A 26,280-nucleotide genomic window follows, 5' to 3' on the forward strand; every position below is an offset into this window, starting at 1 on the left:
CCTCCCCGCCTTGTTGCTTTCCAGCTGGATAGACAGGTCTTTGAAAAATAGCACCCTGGTGTCCCTAGCGTGTTCATCATCTTTTTACCAGCCCCCCAAGCTGCCAGCGTCACTTTACAGACTGGGGTTGAATCCTCAAAATTAACCAGCCCAAGGTCACACACCTAGTGAGCCTGGGGCTCGAACCCAGGGCTGCGGGCAGCCTGTTTTCTCCGAGTCCGTGGGGTCTGGGGACACGGGGAGAAGGGACACGCCGGCGGAGTGGGCCGGCCGGGGCGGGGCGGAGGCGGCGGGCCCCGGTGGGGCGGGCCCGCGCGGGTGGCGGCGGCGGCCGCCAGTGCTCCGACACAGCCGGCTGGCGAGCCCTGGGAGCCGGAGGCGCGGCGCGGCGCCCAGCCCGGGACGGAACCCGGCGCCGAGTGGGCCACCGGAGGGGCGCGGGGCGCGGGGGCGGGCCCGGCCCCAGCCCAGCAGGCCACGCCACGGGCACCGGCCCCGCAGGCGCCCCTGCCCAGGCGCCCGCCAAGCTAGGACAGAGCGCGCCAGCGCGCGGAGCGGAGTCGCCGGGACTCGCACCGCGCGGGAGGCGGCCGGCGCGGGCTCTGGGCGCGGGCGCAGCGCCCCTTCCCCCCGGTGAGTGGTGGGCGGCGAGCGGGGGGCGCCAACTTCGCCGCCAACTCGGGGCTGGGCTCCGGCGCCTCGCGGGGAAGGACGGCGGGGACAGACGCGGGGCACCGGGGAGAGTCTGGCGGGCGTTCGGAGCCCGAGTGGGGTGGAGCTGGGGGTCCGGGACCTGGGGCACCCGGCCTGGGGGTTCAGACTCAGGCGGGCGGGGACGAGGTGTGGGAGAGAGGCCGAGGGGCCAGGCGCGCGCGGCGGACGCGAGGGAAGGACGCGGGCGAGGCGCCCAAGACGTTCGTCTCCCGGGTCACCAAGCACTCCGGCCCCCGTTTTCGCCAGGCGCCGCGGCACCGCTGGGGAGGGGGCGGTTCGGGGACGCAGGAGTCGGGGCTAGGAGCCCCGCAACTGTTGCTGCGGGAAGCCGGGCGGGGCTTGGGGAGCTGGAGCTGTGGCTGAGCTGAGCCAGAGCGAAGGGGGCTGGAGAGGGCGCGGAGCAGAGAGGACCAAAGGGGCTGTCGGTGGCTCCAGCAGCCGGCCGCCTGCTCCCGGGAGGTCGGCCGAGGATCTGCCCTCGCAGTCCCGCCCCGTCACCATCCCCGCCCCCCCGCCAGGTCCTCCCCTTCCAGCTTTTCCTTCTGTGCAACCTCCCTCCTCTGACCTCAGGGAACCAGCGTGGGCTTTACGGGGTGGTGGGATCTCCCCAAACGCTGGCCCCGCGCCCGGAAGACCCAGTCAGGCTCGAGGCTGGGAGACGAAGGGTGGGCTAAGAAGACTTGGGAGAGGCGAGAGCCCTCCACCCCACGTGCGCCCCCGTGCCGCTAGGCCTTGGCGGCCGCACCAGCGCGTTACTCTGATTTCCCCGGGCTTCGACCAGAATCCCCGACGGCGGGGAAGGGGAGCCGCAAGCCTCCTGCTGCAGAAAGTGGTTCACGCCTAGGCCTAGGCGGGCAGGGCCAGGGCCATGAGAAGGTAAAGTCACCCAGCGGCCAGACCATCCCCAAGGGTGCATCCCACGAGCCGGGTGAGCGAAGGGGGAATTCCTGCCGGGCCCTGACGCTCACCCTAGTGGTCCTAGCCCTGCTCCCCCGGAGGGACTTCGGGCTTGGTCCCCAGCCCTCCAAAGCGCACCGCCCTGACTTCATCCCCGAAATTGAGGAAGGGAATTTGCGGGGTGGGGATGGCCTGCTGTGTCTCAGAGCCCGTCTAGTTTCTGGCTGCGCCAGTCAGCTTCCAAGCTGTTCCTAAATGCGGTATGAGGAATTCGAGTACTAACGTGAAAGGGGCCGAGTAGACCTGGAATCTGACTCCCGAATCTGCCCTAGGGCAGGATTGAGCTGGTACGGCGCCCACACCTGCTCGCCTGGCCCCACTTGCCAGGTGAGCTCGGCGCTCCCCACCCGCGGGGCTTGGGGCACGATCCAGCTTGGGGCCAGCGGGGATGAGGACCTAGGAGCCGGGGAGGTCCGCAGAGGGCAGCGGCGAGGCGGGGGGCGCGGGGTGCGTGGTGCCCAGTTTGGCCGCCAGGAGGCGTGGCGCGGGTCCCGGCGTCCAGAGCCGCCGCCGCCGCATCGCAAGTGTCCTTGAGCCGCGGGTGACGGTGGCTCTCGCCGCTCGCGCCCCCTTCTCCCGCGGGGGGAGCCTGATGCCACGTTCCCTATGAATTATTTATCGCTGGCCTAAAAATACCCCGAACTTCACAGCCCGAGTGTAAGAGATTCCCCTGGGGGTCCGAGTGGAATCAGCGGCGAGGGTAGGGGGTGGGGGGAGTTAGTCTTGCAGGAGGGAGACCGCGGTGTCCGCGACAGTGGGGGCAAGGGGGAGGGGTGGTCTTCTCCCCTGGCGTCCGGGTTCTCCTCTGGCACTCAGCAGAAGGGAGGCAGGGAAACCCGACGGCAGAGCCGAGGTCGCTCACCCTGTGGGCGCGAATCCAGACGGGCCGCGCAGCTGGGGTCCCTAGGCTCCTCCGGGAAGCGGCACGGTTGGTGGGTGGGGCTGACTCCGGGGACCCAGGCTCCCGGCCTGGGGTGGGGACGGCCCTCAGATATCTGGCGTGGCGGAGCGTGTGCACGTCTGTGTGCGGGGAGCCTGCCTGGGATTGGGGGAGCAGAGGAAGAGAGAGAAGAGCTCTAAGCAGGCGGAGGTGTTCCCGCCGTTCAAGGTGATGCTGAGTGTCTCAGAAGACCGACCATTGCCTCCCTCCCCCGGGCTTTTGTGGGGGGTCCGAGTGTTCATTAAATATTAACAGCCCCTTTGCGAAAGGTGTGGACCCGCAAGTGGGTGGGCAGAGGTCTGGAAGGCAACAGTCCAGCGCCCGAGGTGGGGGCATCCTGAAGTGGGCACGTTGCTGCCACAGGGCGTCGTGACAGGAGCCGTCCCAGAATCATAGCCGGAGCTCCCCAACCGGAGGTGGTGGTGAGGAAGGGCAGCTGGCTTGGGACCAGACCCAGACTCTCTGTGTCCCCACCTGTGCGTCCGCAGCTGCGAGGTACTGAGGCAGGGGCTCTGTGGAAGAGGAATTTACCTGGGGCTCTGAAAGTTCTGGAGTTTGTCCTGCAGACGAGAGAGGCAAAGGGAAGAGGCCATTGCGGCCGGAGGGAGCAAGCCTGGAAGTGAGGGCACTGGGGGCCGTCCGGCCCCCAGACTGAAGGGAGGAGGAGACCCACGGAGGGGAGGCTGGTCAGGGTGTGTTGGGCTCTGTCCGTGGGACCAGGATGTCCCGGCTTCATGTGTGGGCACCAGGGAGCAGCTGTGCTGTCTGAGGAGGGGTGCAGTGGCCAGAGGACTTTTTTGGCCAGGGGGGCAGGTAGGGTGTGGCTGGATGGGAGGAGGAGAGGTGGGAGGCCAGGGGGAGACATGTGGGAGATGGGGTCAGGCTGGGGCTCAGGTCTGACCTTCCTGACTTGCTGGGGAGGCTGGATGCTCTGTGGTGGTGAGACTGTGGAGCCTGAGACTCTTGGAATCTGCCCATTGCTCTTTTTTTAAAAAAATGTTTCTTAAATTTATTTTTAATTAGGAGATAATTGCTTTACAATGTTGTGTTAGTTTCTCCTGTACTCCGAAGGGAATCACCCATGCATGTGAGCTCAGTTGCTCAGTTGTGTCTGGCTCTTTGCAACCCCATGGACTGTAGCCCACCGGGCTCCTCTGGCCGTGGGATTCTCTAGGCAAGAATGCTGGAGTGAGTTGTCATTTCCTCCTCCAGGGGATCTTCCTGACCCAGAGATCAAACCCATGTCTCTCGTGTCTTCCGCACTGGCAGGCACATTCTTGACCACTGTGCCAACTGGGAAGCCTTTCCCATTGCTCTTTGAAGCTTAGGGACTGCCTTGACCGGGCTCCCTCCATGCACAGGCATTGTGTGGTCACTCCTGGGGAGAGGCAAGACCTGCCCCAGCTTCCTCTCCTCGCCAGTTCCAGCCCTGGAGGACACCTTCCCATCTGAGAGAGTCTCTGGGGGCGGTGCCCCCTTGGAGCAGACAGAGGACCTGGGTCCTTCATCTACAGTCACGTGGCTGGAAAGAACCAAAATGAGAGCCACATGTAGGCACATTAGAAAAAAGGAAAAAGAAGTGAAATGAATTCTAACACTATATTGTGTCTGAATCAATGTATCTAAAGTATTCCTTCAACATGTGATCAATATAAAAATATTAACGAGATATTTTCTTTTTATAATAAGGAGTTTTTGTTATCCCGTGTGTATTTTACACCTATGGCACACCTCCGTGGGGATGAGCCTCATTTAAGGGCCTGATAATTGCACATGACTGGTGCCTGCTATATTTGACAGCACAGGCCCGGAACTCAGAGCTGGGAGGCAGAAGTAGGGGAGGCTTCAGGCTTCCCAGGGATGGGCAGCTGAGCACAGAGAGCTTGCAGGAGGAGAAAGGAGCGTGACAGTGTCCTTTGCTGGTGTGGTTAGAAACCTCTGATTGAAGGTAGCAGTGAACACGGTGGGCTTATGTCCCTACCCTAGAATCACACTGACATTCAGTTTATTTATTTATTCGGCTGTGCTGGGTCTTAGTTGTGACACTTGGGGTCTTTGATCTTTGTTGCAGCATTCAGGATCTTTAGTTGCTGTATGCGAACTCCTAGTCGTGGCATGTGGGATCTAGTTCCCCGACCAGGGATCGAACGCGGGGCCCCTACATTGGGAGCATGGAATCTTAACTACTGGACCACAAGGGAAGTCCCTCTGGGCTGATATTCTCAGTGTACTGGGAAACCCTACACAGGGGGAGATTTCAAGGGCACAAAAGCAAGTACAGTATTCCCTCCCCTGCCAAAAATCCTGTCTCCTCATTCTGAAATGAAGCCTGGCCCAGCCCGGTCACCCTTTGGCCCTCTCCCGTTCAGAAGTTTCATCGGGGAAGTGATGGAAATGGAAAGGGTGGCAAAGCTATGGCTGACAGCCAGCTGGGAGGGAGAGCTGCTTCGCTGGGCACCACTCACCAGTGTGGCTGTTGGTCCCAACCCAAAGCAGTGATGCTTGTTTCATGAGGACACACATCAGGCCCTTGGGGTAGGTTTAAAAAACCCCTCACACCAGCGACTGCCCAGGGAGGCAACTCTCATGTGAGATACCATGGGGATTGCAGGTGACCCCAAGCCCTGAAAAACTGAGTGGGGTCACACTCCTGCAGCGGAAGAGCTGCTACTAATTGAGGCCACGGAAGGAAGGGTAGGGATGTCTAGAGCCCAGGAGGAGGGGGCTTTGTGCCAGGCAGGGTTACTCAGAGCAGGGTCCTCAGGGATGTTAGATTCAACTTAGAATGCGGAATGTGTGTGTGTGTGTGTGTGTGTTTCAAGAGCTGCCTTCCGTCACCTGGCTATGGAGCTGTCACCTAGAAAATAAGGATGCTGATAACAGTGGGTAGCCCTCTAACTGCTGTGAAGTAGTCCTGTGATTATTGCCGGCAAGAAATCATTGCTCAGAGAGGCCAAGCAACTTCCCCAAGATCACACAGTCAGTGAGTGGCAGAACTGGGACTTGAACTCAGGTCTCCTTGACTCAAACCCATGCCCTTGGTACCAGATTAGCATTTGATGTGTACCTCCCTGGGGCAGACCCCAGATAGATAAGTTTCAAAGGTCTGGCCTTTCTAGCCAAGCATGCTGTTCAACAGCAGAAGGGAAGTCATGAATACCTCTCCAGGCCACATTCTGCCCAGACCCCAGTCTCCAGGCTGCACGTGGACCCTCAGCTAACCTCTCTGCCTCTTTCTCTGTGTCTGTCTGTGTCTGTCCGCCTCTCTCTGTGGAGGGAGGCTCCTCCCTCTTCTCTTTCGTCCTCTGGATGTCTGTCCCTCTGACACTGGCTTTCGCCTCCTCTCTGTCCTTCTTGTTTTTTCTCCACACCTCCATCTTCCTGCCTGTGCCTACCCTGCTCTCTCCGCAGGACTCTCCAGTGGACATGGGGGTGGCCCTGGGCCCGGCCCTGCTGCTTACCTCACTCCTCGGGGCCTGGGCAGGGCTGGGCCCTGGGCAGGGAGAGCAGACTGTGACGGTGGCCGTGGTGTTTGGCAGCTCGGGGTCCCCGCAGGCCCAGGCCCGTACCCGCCTCACCCCCCAGAGCTTCCTGGACTTACCCCTGGAGATCCAGCCGCTGACCGTGGGTGTCAACAACACCAACCCCAGCAGTCTCCTCATCCAGATCTGCGGGCTCCTGGGGGCTGCCCGGGTCCATGGCATCGTCTTTGAGGACAACGTGGGCACCGAGGCCGTCGCCCAGATCCTGGACTTCGTCTCCTCCCAGACCCATGTGCCAATCCTCAGCATCAGTGGGGGCTCTGCTGTGGTCCTCACCCCCAAGGTGCCCGTTCAAAGTCATGTCTTCCCATCCCTTGAGCTTGGAGCCAGGCTGGGGCTGGGAGTGTGGGCTGAGTCTGGGCCAGGGAGATGCTTGGGTCCTGGGAAGGTGGGATTGGGTGGGCCCAGCAAGGATGTTGGGATTGAGAGAGACATGGGTGAGGGAGGGGAAGGCTGTGGGAATGATGATTCTATGTTCTGGAAGATAAACTTTCTGAGCTGCTTTCACATTTGTGACTGGATGAGGGGTAGGCAAGTGGAAAACGCACCTCCGGTTCTGAGACAGCCCTGGCTCGCCTTCTGCCTGTTTTTCTGACCTCCCTTGGTCAGGCTCCAGACCCCAGCTTGAAGGGCCAGGCTGGGCATGGGATCTGAAGTAGCTGGCCTGCAGGCTAGAACTTGTGGGGTCTCACTGTCTGAGACCTGGGGGAGGCAAGCCCTCTCTGTCTGTCTTGGGGGGAGAGAGTTCTAAACACACATTTACCTGCAGTCGCAGCTGGGATCAGCGTCTGGAAGAACAAACACGGGATGCCACATGGGAGTTCAATAGGGCCCCTTCTGGGTCCGGGGCTGGTCAGAGGAGAAGGTCTCTTAAGAAGTGACACCTAAACTGAGCCCTGGAGGATGAGAGGGGTTGACAAGTAGTGTGTGTGGAGGTGGGGTGGAGTGGGAGTGAGAGTCCTAGGCCAAGGGAACAGTTCCAGGCAGTTCACAGTAGTGCAGCTGCTCAGAGGTGAGAAGGAGCAGAGTGTTTAAGGAACGAGAGAAGCCTGGGGAGGGAGGTGGGGTCCCGACCACATGGGAAGACATTTGGGTTTCACCCTAAGAAAGCGAGGAGATGAAGGTATCGAGGGGAGAGACTGATCTATTTGCCGTCTTTTATGCTTATATTTTTATTATGGGGAGTTTTGAGCATACATAAAAATAGAAGAGTTTAATGATCCCAGGTAACCCCTATCCCACCCAGGCCGACCATGCCTTATCCTTTCCCCCACTCACTTTCCCTTCTTCTGTATTACTTTGAAGCAAAACCCAGATGCAATATTTATCTCATCCATAAATACCTCAGTACACAACTCTAGACGATAGGACTTTACAAAATAATAAAACCACCATAATCATCCCATCTAAAAAACAATAAAAATCCCTTAACAGCAAAACACATCCAGGCAGTGTTCAAATCTTCCCCCATTGTCTCATAAACGTGTATGGTAAAATCTGTTGACCAAACTAGCGTCCTGCGTGGCGATTGGTTGGTGCGACTTTCGCGTCGCCACTCAAGTCTTCTCTCCCGTCTCTCTCTCTTTTCCTTGTAAATTTGTTTGTTGAAGGAACTGGTTTGCTTGTCTTATAGGGTTTTCATGGAGTTGCTTTTTTAAAAGACTGGGACAGTCACAGTGTGGTGAAGTCGTGGTGGGGTGGAGTGGCAGCAGGGAGCTCACAGCTTGGAGAGGACTGCCCTAGTCCAGGCTAGATTTGGCAGGTCCTGGGTGCTTTGTGGTGGCCAACGCAGGGGAGAGGAGGAACTTTCTCATCGCCAGGGCTCCGTAGAGGATGGAGCTTTCCCAGTTGCCTCTGGGCTTGACGTTATCTCTCAGCACGGGTGACTCTCCACTCTCACAGTGCTGTAGAAAAATACAGACGCCCAGTGTACCGTTTCTGAGAGGCCCATTCAGCTGGCCGGGACTGGTGGGCTCAAGAGTCATTGAAGCGTTTGTTGAAATACAGATCCCTGGGCGCCATCCTTAGAGAATTTGACCTAGCAGATGTGCATTGCCCCAGAGAATTTACATTTCCTACAAGCGCCCAGGTGACGCTGCTGCTGCCAGTCTGCGGTCCAGACTGGATCAGGCAGCAAGGTTTAAAAAATGATCTCCAGGGGATTTTCATGGGCAGCAGGGGCTGGGAACCACGCGCGGGACCAGGGGGAGGGATGAAGGGCATAGCAGGAACAGGGGCCCCCGGGACGCCCAGCATCTTCCAATGCCGAGACGCGGGGTGGGGTTAACCAAGGGGCGGGGCAGGCCGGCCACGCCTCCGCTCAGGCCCCGCCCCCGCCCCGCAGGAGTCGGGCTCCGCCTTCCTGCAGCTGGGCGTGTCCCTGGAGCAGCAGCTGCAGGTGCTGTTCAAGGTGCTGGAGGAGTATGATTGGAGCGCCTTCGCCGTGATCACCAGCCTGCACCCCGGCCACGCTCTCTTCCTTGAGGGCGTGCGCGCCGTCACCGACGCCAGCTACCTGAGCTGGCGGCTGCTGGACGTGCTCACGCTGGAGCTGGGCCCCGGCGGGGCGCGCCAGCACACCCAGCGCCTTCTGCGCCAGCTCGACGCCCCGGTGCTGGTGGCCTACTGCTCGCGCGAGGAGGCCGAGGTGCTCTTCGCCGAGGCGGCGCAGGCTGGCCTGGTGGGGCCCGGGCACGTGTGGCTGGTGCCCAGCCTGGCCCTGGGCAGCACCGACACGCCCCCTGCCGCCTTCCCCGTGGGCCTCATCAGCGTCGTCACCGAGAGCTGGCGCCTCAGCCTGCGCCAGAAGGTCCGAGACGGTGTGGCTATCCTGGCCCTGGGCGCCCATGGCTACCGGCGCCAGCACGGTGCCCTGCCCGCCCCGGCTGCGGACTGCCGCGCCCACCCCGGGCCCCTCAGCCCTGCCCGGGAGGCCTTCTACAGGTAGGCATCTGCCCAGGGCATGGGCTTGAGGTGGGTGCTTCAAGGCCCGTGGTGGCAGGGAGTTTGGGCTTGCCTGTGACACCTCCCACTAGCTGCGTGACCTGGGGCCGAGTGACCTCACCTCCCTGGGCCTTAGTTTCTTCATCTGAGCAAAGAGCGGGGTGTGAGAGGGTGGTGAGGACCTCAGGGGTCAGCGTAAGGAGACAGAGCAGGAAATACACAAATGCTGCCTGCTGGGGGTGGTGATGAGGCAGGAGGCGGGGGAGGGTGCGTCCGGGTCTGGGCTGGGCTGCAGGCAGGGCTCAGGGGACACTGGCTTCTCCCCTCCTCGCAGGCACCTACTGAATGTCACCTGGGAGGGCCGGGACTTTTCCTTCAGCCCTGGTGGGTACCTGGTCCAGCCCACCATGGTGGTGATTGCCCTCAACAGGCACCGCCTTTGGGAGATGGTGAGAAGGGGGTGAGCCCAGGGGCCCTCGGTATCCTTTCATTGTGTCCCCCCTCCTTGCCCCACAGCTGAGCAGAGAGTCCCATCTGCCCCTTATCCGGCCCCTCATCCTTCAGGTCTCAGCTGAAACATCTCCACTGAGAAGCCTTCCAGGTCCCCCAGGGTGGGTGAGGCACCTCTGCTCTGGGCTCCCACACCACCCTGGCCTCCCACCACTATAAAACTTATTAAGCACTCTTATTGCACAGTCCTGCCCTTGGAGGAGTAACTCACAGCTGTGTTGGCTAAATGGATGGAAACAAATAGACTTTGGGGAGATCTTTGCTTATGAAAGAAGGTTTGCAAAGCATTATGGGAGTAGAGAGGAGGGGCAGATATTGATTCTGCCTTCAAAGGAGGAAATTGGAGAAGTCTTCTCAGAAGTTGGGACATTTGGTCTGGGCTATAGACGGTTGAGTAGGAGCCCACCCAGAAGGGATGCTAGTCTTGTATAGACCAAGGGGAAGAAGGATGTGGAGCATTTTTAATCGATGTGTTCAGGGGTGTGGAGACTGGGGAAGAAGGTTGGGGTGATGGAGAGAAGTTGAACCTAAGTGTGAAGGGTATTGAGTGCTGGGCTAAGGACTTTATGTGAGGGTCCTGGGAATGAGTGTGGAGAGACAGGCTCAGGTCTGGGCTTTAGGAAGACTCCCTGGGCCAGCAGCAGTGTGGAAGCTGGACTGGAGAGTGTGGGGAACAGAGGCGGCGGAGGCTGCAGGGAGGTCTTCCCTTCTGGGCGTGCCCAGCCCTTTGCCCTGACTCTCCTGTTCTCCAAACTCTCTTGCCCCAGGCCCTGCTCTGGCCTGTCCCATGTGATCCTAGGAGTGGTGGTGGGATTCTTGGTCCTGGCATGCCCCCCCACCCCACAGAAGCCATACCTACAGGATGGGCGTAGTAGGGCTGAAGGTCCCAGGCTGAGGCCGGTCACCCTCTGCAGGTGGGGCGCTGGGACCACGGCGTCCTGCACATGAAGTACCCCGTGTGGCCTCGCTACAGCGCCTCCCTGCAGCCCGTGGTGGACAGCCGGCACCTGACGGTGGCCACGCTGGAGGAGCGACCCTTTGTCATCGTGGAGAGCCCCGACCCTGGCACAGGCGGCTGCGTGCCCAACACTGTGCCCTGCCGCCGGCAGAGCAACCACACCTTCAGGTCCGCCAGAACACGGGGGTGGGCGGGGCGATGTGAGCTGAGTGACGGCGGGCGAGTGTCTGTCTTATGCTCGGGAATTGGGGCGGGGTCTGCATGCCAGGCTGAGAGAGCCGCTGGCTCTGACCCCAGTGGTCTTCTTGGCGGCAGCAGCGGTGACGCGGCCCCCTACACCAAGCTTTGCTGTAAGGGTTTCTGCATCGACATCCTCAAGAAGCTGGCCAAGGTGGTCAAGTTCTCCTACGACCTGTACCTGGTGACCAACGGCAAGCATGGCAAGAGGGTGCGCGGTGTGTGGAACGGCATGATCGGGGAGGTAGGCCCGCCCCCAGGCCGCCCGAGCCCACCTGCCTGCCTCCCCCGCCACCGCCCTGACATCCGTCGGCACCCCCCAGATGGTCCCCTAGGTGTTTCCTCCTGGCTGGGGCTCCGCCGGGGTGAGACCCAGGCCCAGCTCCCACGGGTGTCTGAGCTGGCACGGGGACCGTATTGACACCAGTGATGACTCCGGGGGTGGAGCTCTGAGGACTCGGGTGGAGGGTGCCGGCAGGGGGGCCAGGAGGGGAGCAGGAGCCCCTCCTCCGATCTGGGCCTGACCCTCAGGTGTACTACAAGCGGGCGGACATGGCCATCGGCTCCCTCACCATCAACGAGGAGCGCTCTGAGATTGTGGACTTCTCCGTGCCCTTCGTGGAGACGGGCATCAGCGTGATGGTGGCCCGCAGCAACGGCACCGTCTCCCCATCGGCCTTCCTGGGTGCGGCTCAGGGCCGGGGCGGGGGGCGGCGAGGGTGGTGCAGAGGAACCCCCAAGTGGATGTGTGGAGCCTGGGGTGGGCCCTTGGAGGGCAAGCACTGGGTGATAGGACCCTGTCCCAGAGCAGATGGAGAGGGGAGACCAAGGCTTGCTGGGGAGCCTGGTCTCCCTAGGGGGGGTGTCTCCCCTGGGGCTCCGCTGCTCTGAGTCAGAGACCCCTCTGCTCCGTCCAAGGGGCTGGTGACCACGTGGACCCACCTGCCTGCACCCAGGCCTCCTTTGAGCCGCCTCCCTCTGTTCCCAGAGCCCTACAGCCCTGCCGTGTGGGTCATGATGTTCGTCATGTGCCTCACGGTTGTGGCCATCACTGTCTTCGTGTTCGAGTACTTCAGCCCCGTCAGCTACAACCAGAACCTCACCAGCGGCAAGAGTAAGCTCCCACTCGGGCCTGGGAGGAGGGAGCAGGCTTGGAGCTTCCCGGAGAGGTGGGCTCAGGGCTTTGGGTGGAGGGGGTGGGGGAGGCTAGAGAGTGAGAGGATAGGGCAGTGGGGTGGGGGGGGAGCCTTTCAGAGAATATCCCCTAGTGGGGGTTCCTGGCCTTCAGACAACATGCAGGGGACCCATCAGATACATGAGAGGGAGAAGCAAAGTGAGTTGATGTGCTCTGGGGTGGGGAATGCCAGGGATGGGGTTAGTGGAGACAGGAGCCATGGACTCAGGTGGGCTGGACCTGATGCACTCTGTGCCGGGCAAGAGGAACCCCAGCATCTGCCCTCTCGCCCCCAGGGTCCGGGGGCCCGTCCTTCACCATCGGCAAGTCCGTGTGGCTGCTCTGGGCGCTGGTCTTCAACAACTCGGTGCCCATTGAGAACCCCCGGGGCACCACCAGCAAGATCATGGTGCTGGTGTGGGCCTTCTTTGCCGTCATCTTCCTCGCCAGCTACACCGCCAACCTGGCCGCCTTCATGATCCAGGAGCAGTACATCGACACCGTGTCTGGACTCAGCGATAAGAAGGTTCTGAAGCCCCTGCTGTTGGAGGGGCGGGGTGGAGGATGCTGCAGGCAGGCAGGGGCAGGCCTTGGGTGGGACACAGGACAGATGGAGTCAGTGGAATCTGAACTGGAGGCGGGAGCAGGAAGAAGCCGAGGAGCCTGGGGAGGGGAGAAATGGCTTAAGCCCACGTAGTATGTCTTGAGTGCATCTTTCCTTGTCCTGGCCTCTGTGTCCTCGTTTGTAAGACACAGGCCTGGCGCAATCAGTCTCTAAGACAGTTCTGCCGTTCCTGTGTGAGTCCAGGCTGCGGGGATTGGGTTGGGGGTGTTGGCGCCTGGAAGGTCAGAGGAAGGGTTAGGAATGCCGACAGCTGCCCTCTGCCTGCAGTTCCAGCGGCCGCAAGATCAGTACCCGCCCTTCCGCTTTGGCACGGTGCCCAACGGCAGCACGGAGCGGAACATCCGCAGCAACTACCGCGACATGCACACCCACATGGTCAAGTTCAACCAGCGCTCGGTGGAGGACGCGCTGACCAGCCTCAAGATGGGGTGGGTCTGCAGTCCTGCACCCACCCTCTGACTGTCTCTACCCATGTGTCTCCTCGAGAGACCCAAAGTGGGGGCGGTGAGGCTGGGTTGCCCGGTAGGACTCCTGGGGAGGGGCAGAGTGAGTCAAAAATGGACACCCACCAGAGCCCAGGGGCGCAGCTATGGTACTGACCAGGGTTCAGCCTTGCCCTCAAGTGTTGGTTATGACCTTTTTAGGGTCTTTAGGGGCCCGGAGGGCAGAGAGGGCGTGTCCTCCTGGGGCAGAGAGCCCCCCTGGCCTCTCTGAAGAGGAGGGAGGTGGGGTTCCCAAGCCCCAGGGAGGGGGCTTCTTTGCATCCAGGACCCCAGGGAGGAGAAGGCTCTACCCATCCCCTCCCCGCTGGGTGGTGGCCTGTGGGCTCTCACGGCCCAGATCCCCGTCAGGCCCCCGGTTCGGTGCCCTGCACCTTGCTTGATTGCCGGCCTGAGGGCTCAGCCTGTCCCCCAGGAAGCTGGACGCCTTCATCTATGATGCCGCTGTCCTCAACTACATGGCGGGCAAGGACGAGGGCTGCAAGCTGGTCACCATTGGCTCTGGCAAGGTCTTTGCCACCACCGGCTATGGCATCGCCATGCAGAAGGACTCCCACTGGAAGCGGGCCATAGACCTGGCGCTCCTACAGTTCCTGGGAGATGGTGGGTGCAGCCTCTGGTGGGGGCCGGGGTGGGTCCCACGTGGGTGAGAAAGCCCGTGGCTGGGACAGCTGCCTGGTGGCTGGTTAGCATCTCCACTGCTGTTCTCTGAGTGCCCAGCGCCTGTGGGCAGGGAGAGAGGCTCTGGGGGTGGGAGGTTGGCACAGTAGTTGGGTGGGGGCATTAGGAACACTGGAGGGAGACTGGGGAGGGATGAGTTGGCCAGGAGGGAGCAGGAAATAGTTGGGGAGTCCTTGAAGGAGGGAGCTCAGGCCACACAGCGGGGCGGTGGGGTGGGGTGTCTGAACTCCTTTACTTTTTCCCAAGACCCCTCCCCTCCATTTCCATCTTTTTTTTTTTTTTTTTAACAACAGCTATCTTTTATTTATTAATTTATCTTGGCTGCACCTTGGGACATGTGAGATCTTAGTTCCCTGACCAGGGACTGAACCTGTGCCCCCTGCAGTGGAAGTATGGAGTCCTAAGCACTGGACAGTCAGGGAATTCTCTCCATTTCCATCTTGAGAGGACCTGGGGGTGGTGCCAAGAGCCAGCCTAATCCCAGAGCCCCAGCCCAGGCTGGCCTTGGCACCGAGACCTCACACCCGTGAGTGGCCCAGCTGGGCTGCTCCGAGACCCAGAGAGAGCTTTGAATTTCGAGTCCCAGTTAGATAAACTGGCTTTCCATCAGTGCTGCAGAGTAATGTGAGTGATACCAGTGAAGGTGGTTGCAGCCTCCCTGGGGGCCTAGGTCTTCTGTCTCTGTGTGCCCAGTGCCATGCCTGGCATGCAGGTGATCAATAAGTCTTTGACGAATAAATGATTGATAACATTTACCCAGTCAACAAGCCTTTACTGGGCATGTGGGAGGTGAGCATGTCAGAGGCTGGCATTGCCCCCTAGCTCCCACTCTGCTCCCCTCCCCCCATCCTCCCCTGTAAGGCTGGATCCCTGTGTAGTCCTACAGGTAGGTGGTACCCTGGCCCCAGGCCCCTCCTCACTGCAGGCATAGGTGAGCCCTGGAAGGGTCCTCCCTGAGCCAAGTGTGCACCTCCCCGCCCCCAGGGGAGACCCAGAAGCTGGAGACCGTGTGGCTCTCGGGGATCTGCCAGAATGAGAAGAACGAGGTGATGAGCAGCAAGCTGGACATTGACAACATGGCAGGTGTCTTCTACATGCTGCTTGTGGCCATGGGGCTGGCCCTGCTGGTCTTCGCCTGGGAGCACCTGGTCTACTGGAAGCTGCGCCACTCTGTGCCCAACACGTCCCGGCTGGACTTCCTGCTGGCCTTCAGCAGGGTGGGTGCCCACGCCCTAGCCAGGCCCCAGCTGTAGGGGCACCAACCTAGCTGGCCCCTGGCCCTGTTTACAGATGTAAAAACTGAGGTCTGGAAGGTGGCATGGCCTGCCAGCATCACGCAGCAGATGAGAAGCAAAGCCCTTCTCCAACAGGCAGGGCAGGACTCTGGAGCCAGGCTGACCCGGGTCCGAGTCCTCACTGCCATTTACACGCTGTGTGAGTTTAGGAGATGGAGTTCCTCTCTTGGTGCCTCAGAGCTCCTCTGTAAATGCTCCCAGTGGGACATAAGAGGCGCCTAACAAATGTTAGGGAGAAGGCAGTGGCACCCCACTCCAGTGTTCTTGCCTGGAGAATCCCAGGGATGGGGGAGCCTGGTGGGCTGCCGTCTATGGGGTCGCACAGAGTAGGACACGACTGCAGGGACTTAACCGCAGCAGCTGCAACAAATGTTAGCTTCTTCTTGGGACTGAGAGATGCCTGAGTCGATGGATCCCGCCTGGGCCAGGGGTGAACCGGGTTGGGGCGGTCCGGGAGGGCAGGGCCCGGCTCACGGCGAGTCTGTCCCCTCCCTCCGCCCAGGGCATCTACAGCTGCTTCAGCGGCGTGCAGAGCCTGGCCAGCCCCGCGCGCCCGCCCAGCCCCGACCTCACCGCCGGCTCGGCCCAGGCCAGCGTGCTCAAGATGCTGCAGGCGGCGCGCGACATGGTGACCACGGCAGGGGTGAGCAGCTCCCTGGACCGCGCCACGCGCACCATCGAGAGCTGGGGCGGCGGCCGCCCGGTGCCCCCGCCGCCCGCCTGCCCCGGCCCGCGGCCGCCCACCCCGGGTCCTCCCCGCGAGCCGAGCCCCACGGGCTGGAGGCCGCCGGGCGGGGGGCGCGCTGCGCTGGGGCGCAGGGCTGAACAGCCCTCGGGCCGCCCCCCGACGCCCCGGCCCGCCCTTCCCGACGTCTCCCGGCCGTTGGGCCGGCGGGCCTGGGAGGCGCGGTGGCCGCTGCGGCCCGGGCCCCGCGGACGGTGCTTCTCGGCCTCCGAGCGGCGTGCGCGCCCGGAGCGTCCCCTGTCGCCCGAGCGCGGCCACTGCAGCTCCTTCCCTCGCGCCGACCGGTCCGGACGCCCCTTCCTGCCGCTTTTCCCGGAGCCCCCGGAGCCCGAGGACCTGCCGCTGCTCGGGCCGGAGCAGCTGGCTCGGCGGGAGGCCCTCCTGCGCGCGGCCTGGGCCCGGGGATCACGCCCGCGCCACGCGTCTCTGCCCAGCTCGGTGGCCGAAGCCTTCACTCGGCCCAGTTCCGGGCCCGCCCGGTGTGCCCGCCCGGCCTGCGGGCGCTTGATACCGGCACAGTCCATGCGGCTGCCCTCTTACCGCGAGGCCTGCCAGGAGGGGCTGTGGGCCGGGCCCCCAGCCTGGCCGCACAGACAGCACGCCTGCCTCCACACCCATGCCCACCTGCCGCTCTGCTGGGGGCTTGTCTGCTCTCACCTCCCACCCTGTGCCGCCCACGGCGCCTGGCTCCCCAGGGCCTGGGGGCCTCCGGGGCACAGGGACAGGACCCTGGGGCGGAGCCCAGAATACAGCGACAGTGGGGAACTGGAAGGGGTCAGCAGGGCGGCCTGTGGGACCCACGGCTTTCCACGGCCTTGCACCTGGAGGCGGATCTCCAGCTTGGAGTCAGAAGTGTGAGGGCTCAGGTCCTCTGGTTCCTGTTCAGCTGGATCCTCTGCCTGGCGCTGCCAGCAGTTAGCGGGCAGGTGGTCTCTGGCTTTCTTGGCTTCTGTCTTGAAATCCAACCGAGTGACAGATGATATCTTCATGGTCAGCTCGGTGACCTCAGCGGCTGCAGTCCTGTTGTGGGTTGGGCTTCTGCTATCTTCTTATGCAAATCCCTTCCCACCTGGCCTGGAGTCACGCGGAGAGCAGCGGGGTCTCCTGCTGTGAGCCGGTCCCTGGTCCTTGCTGCTGGGGGCTTGCTGTGGGAGGCGTGTAAGCTGGAACTTGGGGTTGGGGCAGGGCTTTCGTGTTTCTTGTTCCATCTGGCTGGAGTTTCTTTTCTCCAAATGCTGGGACATTAAACCAACCTTTTACAACCCACTGGCCCTGACTGCCTCATTCTGCATCCCTGGAGTGGGGCACACGGCAGCCTTTAGGTGACATAAGTATCATGGGAGTATCCCAGGTGAGATGCCTGCCTACAGCAGGTGGGCAGCTCCCTTGGTGGGAGTACCCAGGAAGTGAGGCTGAGCGAAGACTCTGGGCAGAAGCCACTTGGTTTTCAGTGTCAGCTCCCTCCCACCCTGGTGCCAGAAGTGACAAATGTGCTCAGCAGGGGGCTCTGGTGGTTGAGGGATGGCTTCATCCTTCAGTGTCCTTGAAAACAAGGGCTCACGCCAGGGGGCTGTGGGTGCCCGGCTCTGCCAGGGGCCCCGATGGGAGCCCAACAATGTCATGGTGCCGATGGTGGAGGGAGGTCTGTCCGGGGAGCCTGCTGGGCTTTCCTGGCCAGCGGTATTCACTCCACGGTGGCTGTGCTGGGCTCAGACTGCCTGCTGGTTCTGGAAGCCTGGCCCGGGTGGGCTTCTGGGGCCAGGCACAGCTCAGCTTCGCTGGTGCCAGGACTCCTGGGGCTGGGAGGACCCCCAGGTCAGAGAGTCTGTCCCACATCTCAGTGCTTTGTCCTCGCTCCGGGGCTCCCAGCCCCACGTCCTTCCTCTGCCTCATGTCATTGACTGTGAACCATCTAAAAAGATGGCTCTTGAGTACCGTTTGCAGTGCGTTCACATCTGTGATTACATTTAGCCCCACAATGACTGAAGCCAGAATTCCTTCTTCATCCATTCTGCAAACACTGGTGCCAGCAAAGCTTTTCTGACTGTGAGCATGTGAAGCCTGAGGCCTTTCTGTCCTGACAATTAGGGTGAAGCAGGGCGGAAACTAACTCTGTGTCGTAGGGAGGAGGCCAGCAGCGCCATGTGCAGCCGCTGCCCCATGTTCTTACCCTCACCACTCCTCCTTGCTGGCTTCCAGGAGGCTGGGTTCCCTCACGAGTCTCCAAATAGTCCACTGCCTGGCACTGGAGCCACGAAAAGTGGAAAAAAAAATTTTTTTTTTGTTTGGCTTTAGGGGTAAGAGCAGCTGAAATAGTAGAGTGGGGGAAATTTCTAATACCCTCCATTCCCAGCTGGAGTGCCTGACCACCACCAGTTTAGGGGGCCCCCATCCAAAGTCAGTTTCACTTTCTCTGCCCCATGGATTTTCAGATTCAGATCCAGAATCTGGGAGTTCCACAACAGGTGGGTCTGAGTGAGTGCTAGGACACAGCCTCTGGAGGTGAGAGGGTTAACCATTGGCCACCAGCCCCTGGATCTGAGCAGGCTGCAGTAGGTGAGGCTGGGAGGGGTTTCGAGGTCCAAGCTGCTCTCCGCTCCCTGTCCAAGATCATTAATAACCAAGAACTGGAAAGATAATTAAGAACCACATGTGGGGCTGAGCCTGCTGCTGGCTGGCTCTAAGGAGGGGCCCTTCCCATGCCCAGGGACAGGTTCCTGGCTGCCTGGCTCCTTCTCTAGGAATGTATTCTGGGGAGAAGCGAGTCTTAGGGGGGAGTGGGGGCAGGAAGAGTGCCTTCTGCAGGTTCAGATGCCTGCTGCCCCTCTGTGTGATCAAGGGGAGGGCAGAAAGCCTGGCAGGGGCTCAGGGAGCCAGCTGTGTGGGTGAGTGCAGCGAGGCCATGGTTATGTTCAGTCATCGTAAAGCAGGGCGTGACTGGGGAGCCAACAGCTGGCTGAACCCAGACACCCAAATGCTGTGCTTTTGACGGGACACACGGGGAGGGAGGCAGTTGGTCGCATCTCAGCTGCAGACGCTTCCCGCTGTCTCACTCTGCTCCCTCCTGCTGCCCTGGTCACTGCGTTTCTTCCTCTGTCTTTATTGAGGGGCTCATCCTCTACAGCTCCTCTTTCCTGGGGCCCAGGTGTGGGGAAGGGGACACAGAGCTTAGACAGGGGTGGGCAAGATGGCTTCGGTCAGGATACCTGAGCTTCGGTTCTGTCTTGGCTCCAGAACTCCCCAGCTTGGGCTGAGGCTGGGGCTGTGAAGAGGGTAGGCTGCCCTTCAGTTTGCAGGGGAAGTTGGGGAGCCAGAGACTACCCCCTCCCCAAAGCCCTAAAGAATTCAAGTGCATTTCCTGTTTCTGAATCGTGGCAGGCAACTGCGAACAAGACACTCGACTCACTAGGTGGCTATGAAACCAACTAGGTGCCTGAGGACCCAGACCAGGGGTCTTTGATGAGTCTAGAGGGACATGGCTACACGTGCAGTATGTCTGGTGAGGACAAGGGAACTGGTCGGCAGTACACGGAAGAGCTTTCTGAGCACTTCAGGACTTGAGCTCCCATACAGGTCAGGGATACAGGTACAAAAGACAGGAGCAGAGAGCTTGGGGGGTGCTGCCTCCAAGTGGCGGGTCCGATTTCTCGGTCTCCACTCTTAGCCTGCAAGTTATGCCGCTAAGGTCCACATGGAGAGTGCCAGTGCCATGCCTGGGACACACCAGGCACTCAGGAGACGTCACTTCCCCCTCTCTGCAGTCTACACCACGAGCCCAGGCCCTGGGGAGGCGGGATCATACAGCTCCCACCTGCAGCTCTGGATCTTGGTTGCAGAAGGCCAGGTGTCAGCCCCGATCAGAGGTGGGGTCTCTCAAAAGGCATGGTTTCAGCCTTCACTGGCCCAGTGCCATACACACTGCCGGCTCTCCCCCTGGGAGAGCTCTCTCCCGGGAGGTGGGGGGCTGCCCCTGCCCTCCCCCATCCTGCCTTTGGCCTCTGCCTGTTGCTGAGGCTGCTCCCACCCCCATTTTGGCAAGAACAGCTGTGTGGCTGAGGGCCTGGCAAGGTGCCTGCTGCCCACCTCCCACCACTTGGCAGTGCCTCCTGGCCTGTCATCCGCCATATGCCCCATCTGTAAGCCCGCAGCCGCCTCTCTGGCCTCAGGTGAGGGCACAGCCAGGAGCTCCTGGCACGAGGCTCAGCACTTTTGCGGGGAACAGACAGAGTAGGCTGACTCCCACCTTGACCTGGCCTGCCCTCAGGGCCAGTCTGGGGCAGGCAGGACAGGTGAATGGCAGCAGGTTGGGGCCTCCTCTGCAGCGACAACTTGGACCCGAACCAGGTTGGGCTGGCATCCTTTCCTAGCTTCCCCACCACCGACCCCAGGTTTGTCTGTAGACTAGACGCCATCACCCTACTTGCCCACCTCCCTAAGTGGGTGTCAACACAGCTGAACGTGCTGGACGGGCAAGGTCAGCACCTGGGGACCGGCCAGCTGTTAGGCCCTAGGCCCCCGTCCCCTGGGGCTATTAGCAGCAGAGAGGACGCTGACCCCATCTGACCTCCAGCAGCACAGAAGTTAGGCAAACAGCAAGGAGCAAAGGAGCCCAGACCGGCAGGGGTGAGGCGCCCTGGTTTGCTATCAGTGACGTGGACACCTCGGGCCACTTATTTCCGGGACTGTGGCTGCTCGGCTGGGAGGCGGAGCGGAACGTGGCCGCCGGACTCTGCGGCTGTCAGCTCCAGATTGCCACATAAATCAACCTGGCTTTACGACACTAATAAATTTGTGTCCAAAATTTGGTTTGGAGCCTGAGGCGGCAGGATGGTTTGGTTCGCTTTGTCCTTAAGCAAGAGGAAAATGTAATTGGAGAAGGGTAAGCACAGACGTTTTAATTGACTTTTCAGCAAAACAGCTGGGCAGCCCCAGGGAGGGTCCCAGCCCCAAGAGGGTGGACATATCCCGGCCCCGCCCACCCTGCAAGGCCTCCTGGGAGGCAGCTGCGACGGCAAATGGGGAAGGGGTATCTTTCCAGGAGGATGGAGGATAACAGTGCGTTGGACGAGCTGTTAGGACGGAAGATGCATGACAAGAGTGAGAAAGCAGGTCGTGGCCGATTGAGACACTGGACTCTCACAGGCCGGGGACTACCCCGGGGGCCCCAGGGGAGGGCTGGGACCACCCGCGGACACCCGGTGTTCTTGCAAAGCCTGTGTCCCCCTCCCCGAGACCACTGTGGGCCTCAGAAGACCTGGCAGCCACGCTCTGTCCAAAGTTTGAACACAGTTGAGATGCATGGGGGTGGAGGGGGCGGGGAGCAGGCTGCTGGGATTCCCTGGAGAGCCGAGCAAGGCACTGAGATCAAAGAACGGAGGGACAGGGACCCCACCCCAGAGGCTGCTCCTGTCCACTGCTCTGGGCTTCAGGACAGGAGGATTAGGCCCAGGGCCGGGGGCTCGCCAAGGAGGGCCAGGAGGAGCCCCCAGGTCCTGAAGCAGGAGAAGGCACATTGAAAATGCAGTTCATTCGAGTCACCCGTGTCTCCCAGGGAGGCCGGCCCAGCAGGTGCATGCATGATTACGTGTATGGGGGGGGGGTACCATGTGGAGCTGGTGAGGTGCCGGGAACCTGGCCCTCCTTCCATGGGAAGGGTGAGCGGGCCTAAATTTCACCCCACGGCGCCCAAGGGGCATGGAGAGCATGGACGTTGGTCCATACCCACAGCCCGGCTCGAAAGGGAGCCCCTGTTAGTGTTGGAGTGGGGGCAGGGTCATTGGGGAGCAGGCCCGGTCTCTTACGGGGTGGGAACCATGGGCTACATGCTGGGGTGCTCCCAGCCACGGTGGTGACAGCCGGGGGTCACTCCAGTGCCCCTTGTACGCTGGCCCCTGCCCCCGCAACCCAGGCACTGCAGAAGGCCCAAGGATCCCTTCCAGGGATGTGTGGGCTGCTGTGTCTGCGAGAAAATGGCTGCTTCCACCTGCTGCTCCGGGGTCATCGTGGACTCAGGAGCCCAGGAGAGATGTTGGTGCCCTCCGCGTGGCCCTCACTGCTCTGGTCTGGGGCCCCTGGGACCAATTAGCACATCCAGTCCTTGTCACTGGCTGGCCTGGTGCTCCCCTAGGAGAGGTGCTTGGCACCTCCAGCCCTGGCGGAAAGGCGAGCCCTGCCAGGCCCAGTGGGGAGGACAGGAGGGCTCTGGGATTGCCCTGGTGGAGCGGATTTGCCAAAGATGCGAGGGGCGGGGGCTGGGAGGGAGGCTGGGGGGACATGAGTCTGGTATAAACAGTGGCAGTGCCAGCGCTGCGTTTCCACCGTTCCAAAGCAGAGGACTCGATTCCAGTAACCAGACTAGAACCTCGGAGCAGCCGCGTGGCCCTGCTGTGGGGCTCGGCTGGCCGGGGGCAGCGCCAGGCAAGAAGACCTGGAGGAGAGCGACCTCAGCGAGGTGCAGGCTGTGTGGAATCCTGGGTGGGGAGGAGGTCCCCTCCAAGAGCCTGGGTCTTGCCTGCCCCGCTGTGCCCAGGGAGGCAACGAGCTCTGGGCTCTGCCAGTGGGGCCCCCTACCCCTCTCGTCACCAGACACGTCCTGCTGTCAGAGCTTGGTCTCGCTAAGGACGATGTTGGCGGTGACAAAGAAGAAGCAGGAGAAAGCCCAGAGCAGCACAAAGCCCACCCAGAAGGTGTGGCGGAAGGGGGACCTGTGCTTGTTGACGGTCCCGTAGCCGAAGGCCAGCTGGGTGTCCTTGCGGCAGAGGTACACCAGGAAGGCCGGGATGATGTACTGGATGCCTGTGCCTGCGTAGGCCCCCGTGATGCCCACCAGGGACTCCAGGTCGTGGGTGCAGAAGGCCACCAGCACGGGGGGCAGCAGGGTGATGGTGGGGAACACCACGCGGTCCACCACCCAGGGGTACGTGCCCCCCTCGCGGTGGAAGAGCGTCTTCCAGTTGTTGCGGAGGGTCACGGCGATGATGGGGAAGTTGGTGCTGATGGTGAAGACAGGGAAGAGGCCCAGGAAGAAGCGCACGGCGGCCAGGCCCACCACGTCGCAGCGCGCGAAGTTGAGGGTGTACATGTCCAGCAGGCTGTCGCCGCGGAAGCAGAAGATGGCGGTGAAGGAGAGGAGTCCGTAGAACGCCAGGATGAGCACGTAGTCCAGGAAGACCAGGCGCGTGAGGTGGTGCTTGGAGGAGACGGGGGTGAGGAGCGACGGCAGGGAGTGCTGGCACATGAAGGAGTAGACGCACACGCCCAGCAGGTTCCGGACACCCGAGAGGTCGGCCAGCGGTGGGCGCCCCTCCCCGCGCCCGTGCGCAATGCGCACCAGGGCCAGCACGATCATGATGGCGAAGGCTGCAAGACAGGACCGCGGTCAGAAAGGCAGGGAGGAGGGGCAGCCGCGCCCGGGCCCTGTCTCGGGTCTGGGGGCGGCAACTGCAGGACCCGAGCCCCGAGAGAAAGCGCATTAAGATTCCCAAGGCTGGGAGAGTCGTCCTCGGGGGCAGGCCAGCAGTGGCTGCTGTACAGGAGTGTGTGTGTGTGTGTGTGTGTGTGTGTGTAGCGTTGCTGGGCACAGCAGAAGGGCGATCAGTGGAGTAGCCGCGGGCTGTCCCCTTGGAGGAGTGCAGGCTCCCTACAGCCCAGGGCTCTGGGGGTAGGGGTTTCCTGCAAGCCTCCTGGCATGGGCAGGCCTGGAGTAGGGTGCTGGTCGCTCTTCTCCCTTTGGTTTAAAGACTGGGTTGTCTGAGGATTGAGGGGTGGGGTGGAGGGCATGGAGCCCTTGGGAGGAGCCATCCTCCTGGGCGGGGGCCACGGAGGATGGCGGCCTTGGGTGGAGGACGGGACCGAGTCACTCGAGGCAAGAAATGGCACTGGGGGCCAATGCTGCAGGAGCTGAGGCCAAGGCTAGAGGCTGAGGCTGTGTGGCTCTGTTCTCCTGGACAGGTAGGGGACAGGAAGGACTCTGCCTCGGGTGTGCTGCAGAAAGGGAAGGGGATCGGGGACTGTTGAGAGCAGACAGAGCTCCGGGCTGGCTGCACTCTTACAGCGGCCCTGATACCACGAGCCGGTGCTCCTGAACATCAGCGCCTGGAAGACAGACGCACTTGCTGATCCTGTGGACGCCAAGTCTCTGGCTTCCCGAATCTGTTATCCAGAGTTCCCAGAACGGCCACTGCTAGGCGCTCTGCACACCCAGAGACCCACGGCATTCCTGTCTCCAGTGCCAGGGTCCACACACCCCTGCTGTCTCTGCTCAGACCAGACCTGGCAGCCCCTCCAGCCTGGGCCCCCACGACTCAGGTAAAGCCCACCGTGACACCTGACATTTCTTGGGCAGTTATGCAAGTGAGGTGAAGGGACAGTGGCTGAAGAGCCGGGCTGCCGACCACGTGGCTCCTGCCTGCCAGGCCGTCACAGGCTTGGGGGTCCTCCCAGGTGGGAGGCTGGGGGTCTCCCCACTGTGCCCTTCAGGCCAGGTCACACCGTCTGCTCCCCAGAAGGGAGCCCTTTCTCCGAGGACGCCCGGGAAGCCAGACTGCCATCTGCCCACAGTGACACTTGGGAGCAGGACGGATGGAACTGTCATCTATTACTTTTAATCGGAGCTGCCGACGCTGCCGGGCACTAGTCGGGAGGAGGGGAGCCAGGAAACAGGCCGTGGAAATTGCCAATAAAGACGATTTGTTTCTGAGGCTCTCAGCCGCACACGTCCCTGCTGCTCCTGATTCTGGGGGCCCCATGACCAAGGGCATCACAGGTCCTGCCAGTGCTCGTCAGTCAAGGGGAAGCGGCGACCCAGTTCCCCCCTCGGGGACACCTGAGACCCCAGTGGTCTGGCTCGTGTTTTCTTGGGGTGGGTGCAGGGTGGGGAGGCGGGTCAGAGATCTGTGTAGGAGAGCCACATCCAGAAAGTGCACTGGGGCAGGATATGATGGCAGGGGGTGGGGGGCACCCAGGGGAAAGGCCGGACAGGGTGGAGGTGGAGCCAGGGGGTCTTGGGCTTCCCCGGTGGCTGAGTGGTAAAGAATCCTCCTGCAATGCAAGAACCACAGGAAACATGGGTTCGATCCCTGAGTTGGGAAGGTTCCCCTGGAGGAGGGCATGCTAACTCACTCCAGCATTCTTGCCTGGAGAATCCCATGGACAGCGGAGCCTGGTGGGCTACAGTCCATGGGGTCACAAAGAGTCGGACGCCACTGAAGCAACTAGGCAGGGAGTCTGCCCTGGGCCAGAGAGGGTTACAGAGCAGAGCTGAGCGGGTGGGGTGGCTACAGCTGGCCCTGGGCCCGCCTGGTGCTTAGCTGGTCAAGAGGCTGCAGCGGACAGTTCTGCTAGCAGAGGTCGGCCACCTGAGGCAGGGCCAAGGCCAAGAGGGCAGCTGCTACAAGGCAGGAGCTCAGTCCTGCCCTGCCCCCACCTGAGTGTCTGGTGGTGAACTGGCACTACCCCGGCCCAGGCCGAGGCTGCCATGTGCTGTGAAAGAGGCACGTGGCAAACCCTCCAGAGATCTGTTGAACTTGGCCGAGGGGCTCTGGGTCTGGTGGGCGTGCAGGAAGCAGGAGAAGCTGGCTGTTTGGACGTGAGCCTATCCCTGCTCCCTCCAGCTAGGAGGCTGGCTGGCGCGTCTCTACTCATTTTCCTCCTCAGCTCTAAATCTCCAAGACTAGTAAGAAACACAAGCAGAAACCGGCTTGCTGACTTCAGAACAAGCTACCTGCTCAGTCCTGATGGGTGGCTCTGATCTTGAGGGGTCATGGCGCCGAGGGGGCGAGGGCCAACTTCCCCAGAGCCGTCTGGTCCTGCCCTGGGGACCACACGCCTTCCCTCTGGGCCCTTCCCTCCCCCGGGGCGGGCAGGGGAGCAGAGTTCCCTAGGAGAACAGCTGTCTCCTAGATTGATTATCCGGTCCCCAGGAGATGGCTGCTCCAAAAACTCATCGGGTCTGATCGTAAATCAAGATGAAACGAGGGTGACAGGCTGTGAGCGACGGATGCGGCCAGCAGAGCAGGGCTCTGAGCGTACACCGGACGCCCAGGGCTCGGGCGCTGCCACGGACGGGACGCCCAGGGCTCGGGCGCCGCCACGGACAGCTCGCGCCCCCGGGTTGCGGCCAAGGTGGGAGAGAGGATGAGGCAGTGAGCATCCTGACATCTGGGCGGGCAGAACCTGCAGTTCCCCAGGGCACGCATGGCGGGCTGGGCTTCTCTCCGAGCCTCACAGGCTGCGTTCAGAGAGCCTGTGTGATGGCTGGGGTTGCAGTCCGCGTCCATCCACTTCCACCTTCGTCCCACACCAGGCTGCTGGGGAGGCAGCCCTGGGGGTGGGGGGAGCAGCTGGGGGCCTGACACACGTCGCCCGAGGAGTGGCTGTCGGCCTCGGAAGGGGCAGCTGCAGGGTAACAAGCGGGGTCAGGAGGCTTCTCTTTTAATCTCTGCAGCACCAGCCCGGGGGG

General features: G+C 61.7%; 2 protein-coding genes and 1 long non-coding RNA gene across 6 annotated transcripts in view; 2 read left to right on the forward strand and 1 right to left on the reverse strand.

Moving 5' to 3' along the window:
• On the forward strand, positions 511–17,087 carry GRIN2C (glutamate ionotropic receptor NMDA type subunit 2C). 3 transcript variants are annotated; one of them, XM_018063857.1, is made up of 13 exons: positions 511–633; positions 6,023–6,436; positions 8,498–9,096; positions 9,431–9,545; positions 10,521–10,732; positions 10,880–11,045; positions 11,333–11,486; positions 11,790–11,915; positions 12,272–12,501; positions 12,868–13,028; positions 13,516–13,703; positions 14,766–14,998; positions 15,579–17,087. In XM_018063857.1, exons 2-13 carry the CDS (start codon positions 6,038–6,040, stop codon positions 16,677–16,679), a joined length of 3,684 nt encoding a protein of 1,227 aa, XP_017919346.1. In that variant the 5' UTR covers positions 511–633; positions 6,023–6,037; the 3' UTR covers positions 16,680–17,087. The 3 variants fall into 3 exon arrangements, with proteins under 3 accessions (XP_017919346.1, XP_017919347.1, XP_017919345.1); XM_018063858.1 differs by lacking the exon at positions 511–633 and adding an exon at positions 835–1,590; XM_018063856.1 differs by lacking the exon at positions 511–633 and having other exon boundaries at positions 4,755–6,436.
• The window catches only part of TMEM104 (transmembrane protein 104), a 54,213-nt gene continuing 48,623 nt past the window's right edge, over positions 20,691–26,280 (reverse strand). For both annotated transcript variants that reach the window (XM_018063860.1, XM_018063859.1), the window contains exon 10: positions 20,691–23,180. In XM_018063860.1, the coding sequence (XP_017919349.1) occupies positions 22,420–23,180 (761 nt within the window). In that variant the 3' untranslated portion in view covers positions 20,691–22,419. The remainder of the gene's footprint in view (positions 23,181–26,280) is intronic.
• On the forward strand, positions 23,165–24,527 carry LOC108638197. Its single transcript, XR_001919636.1, has 2 exons — positions 23,165–24,128; positions 24,326–24,527. It is a non-coding gene; the product is annotated as an uncharacterized LOC108638197 (long non-coding RNA).

The sequence above is a fragment of the Capra hircus genome, chromosome 19 (assembly GCF_001704415.2).
Source record: "Capra hircus breed San Clemente chromosome 19, ASM170441v1, whole genome shotgun sequence".
In the NCBI taxonomy this organism is placed as follows: Eukaryota; Metazoa; Chordata; class Mammalia; order Artiodactyla; family Bovidae; genus Capra; species Capra hircus.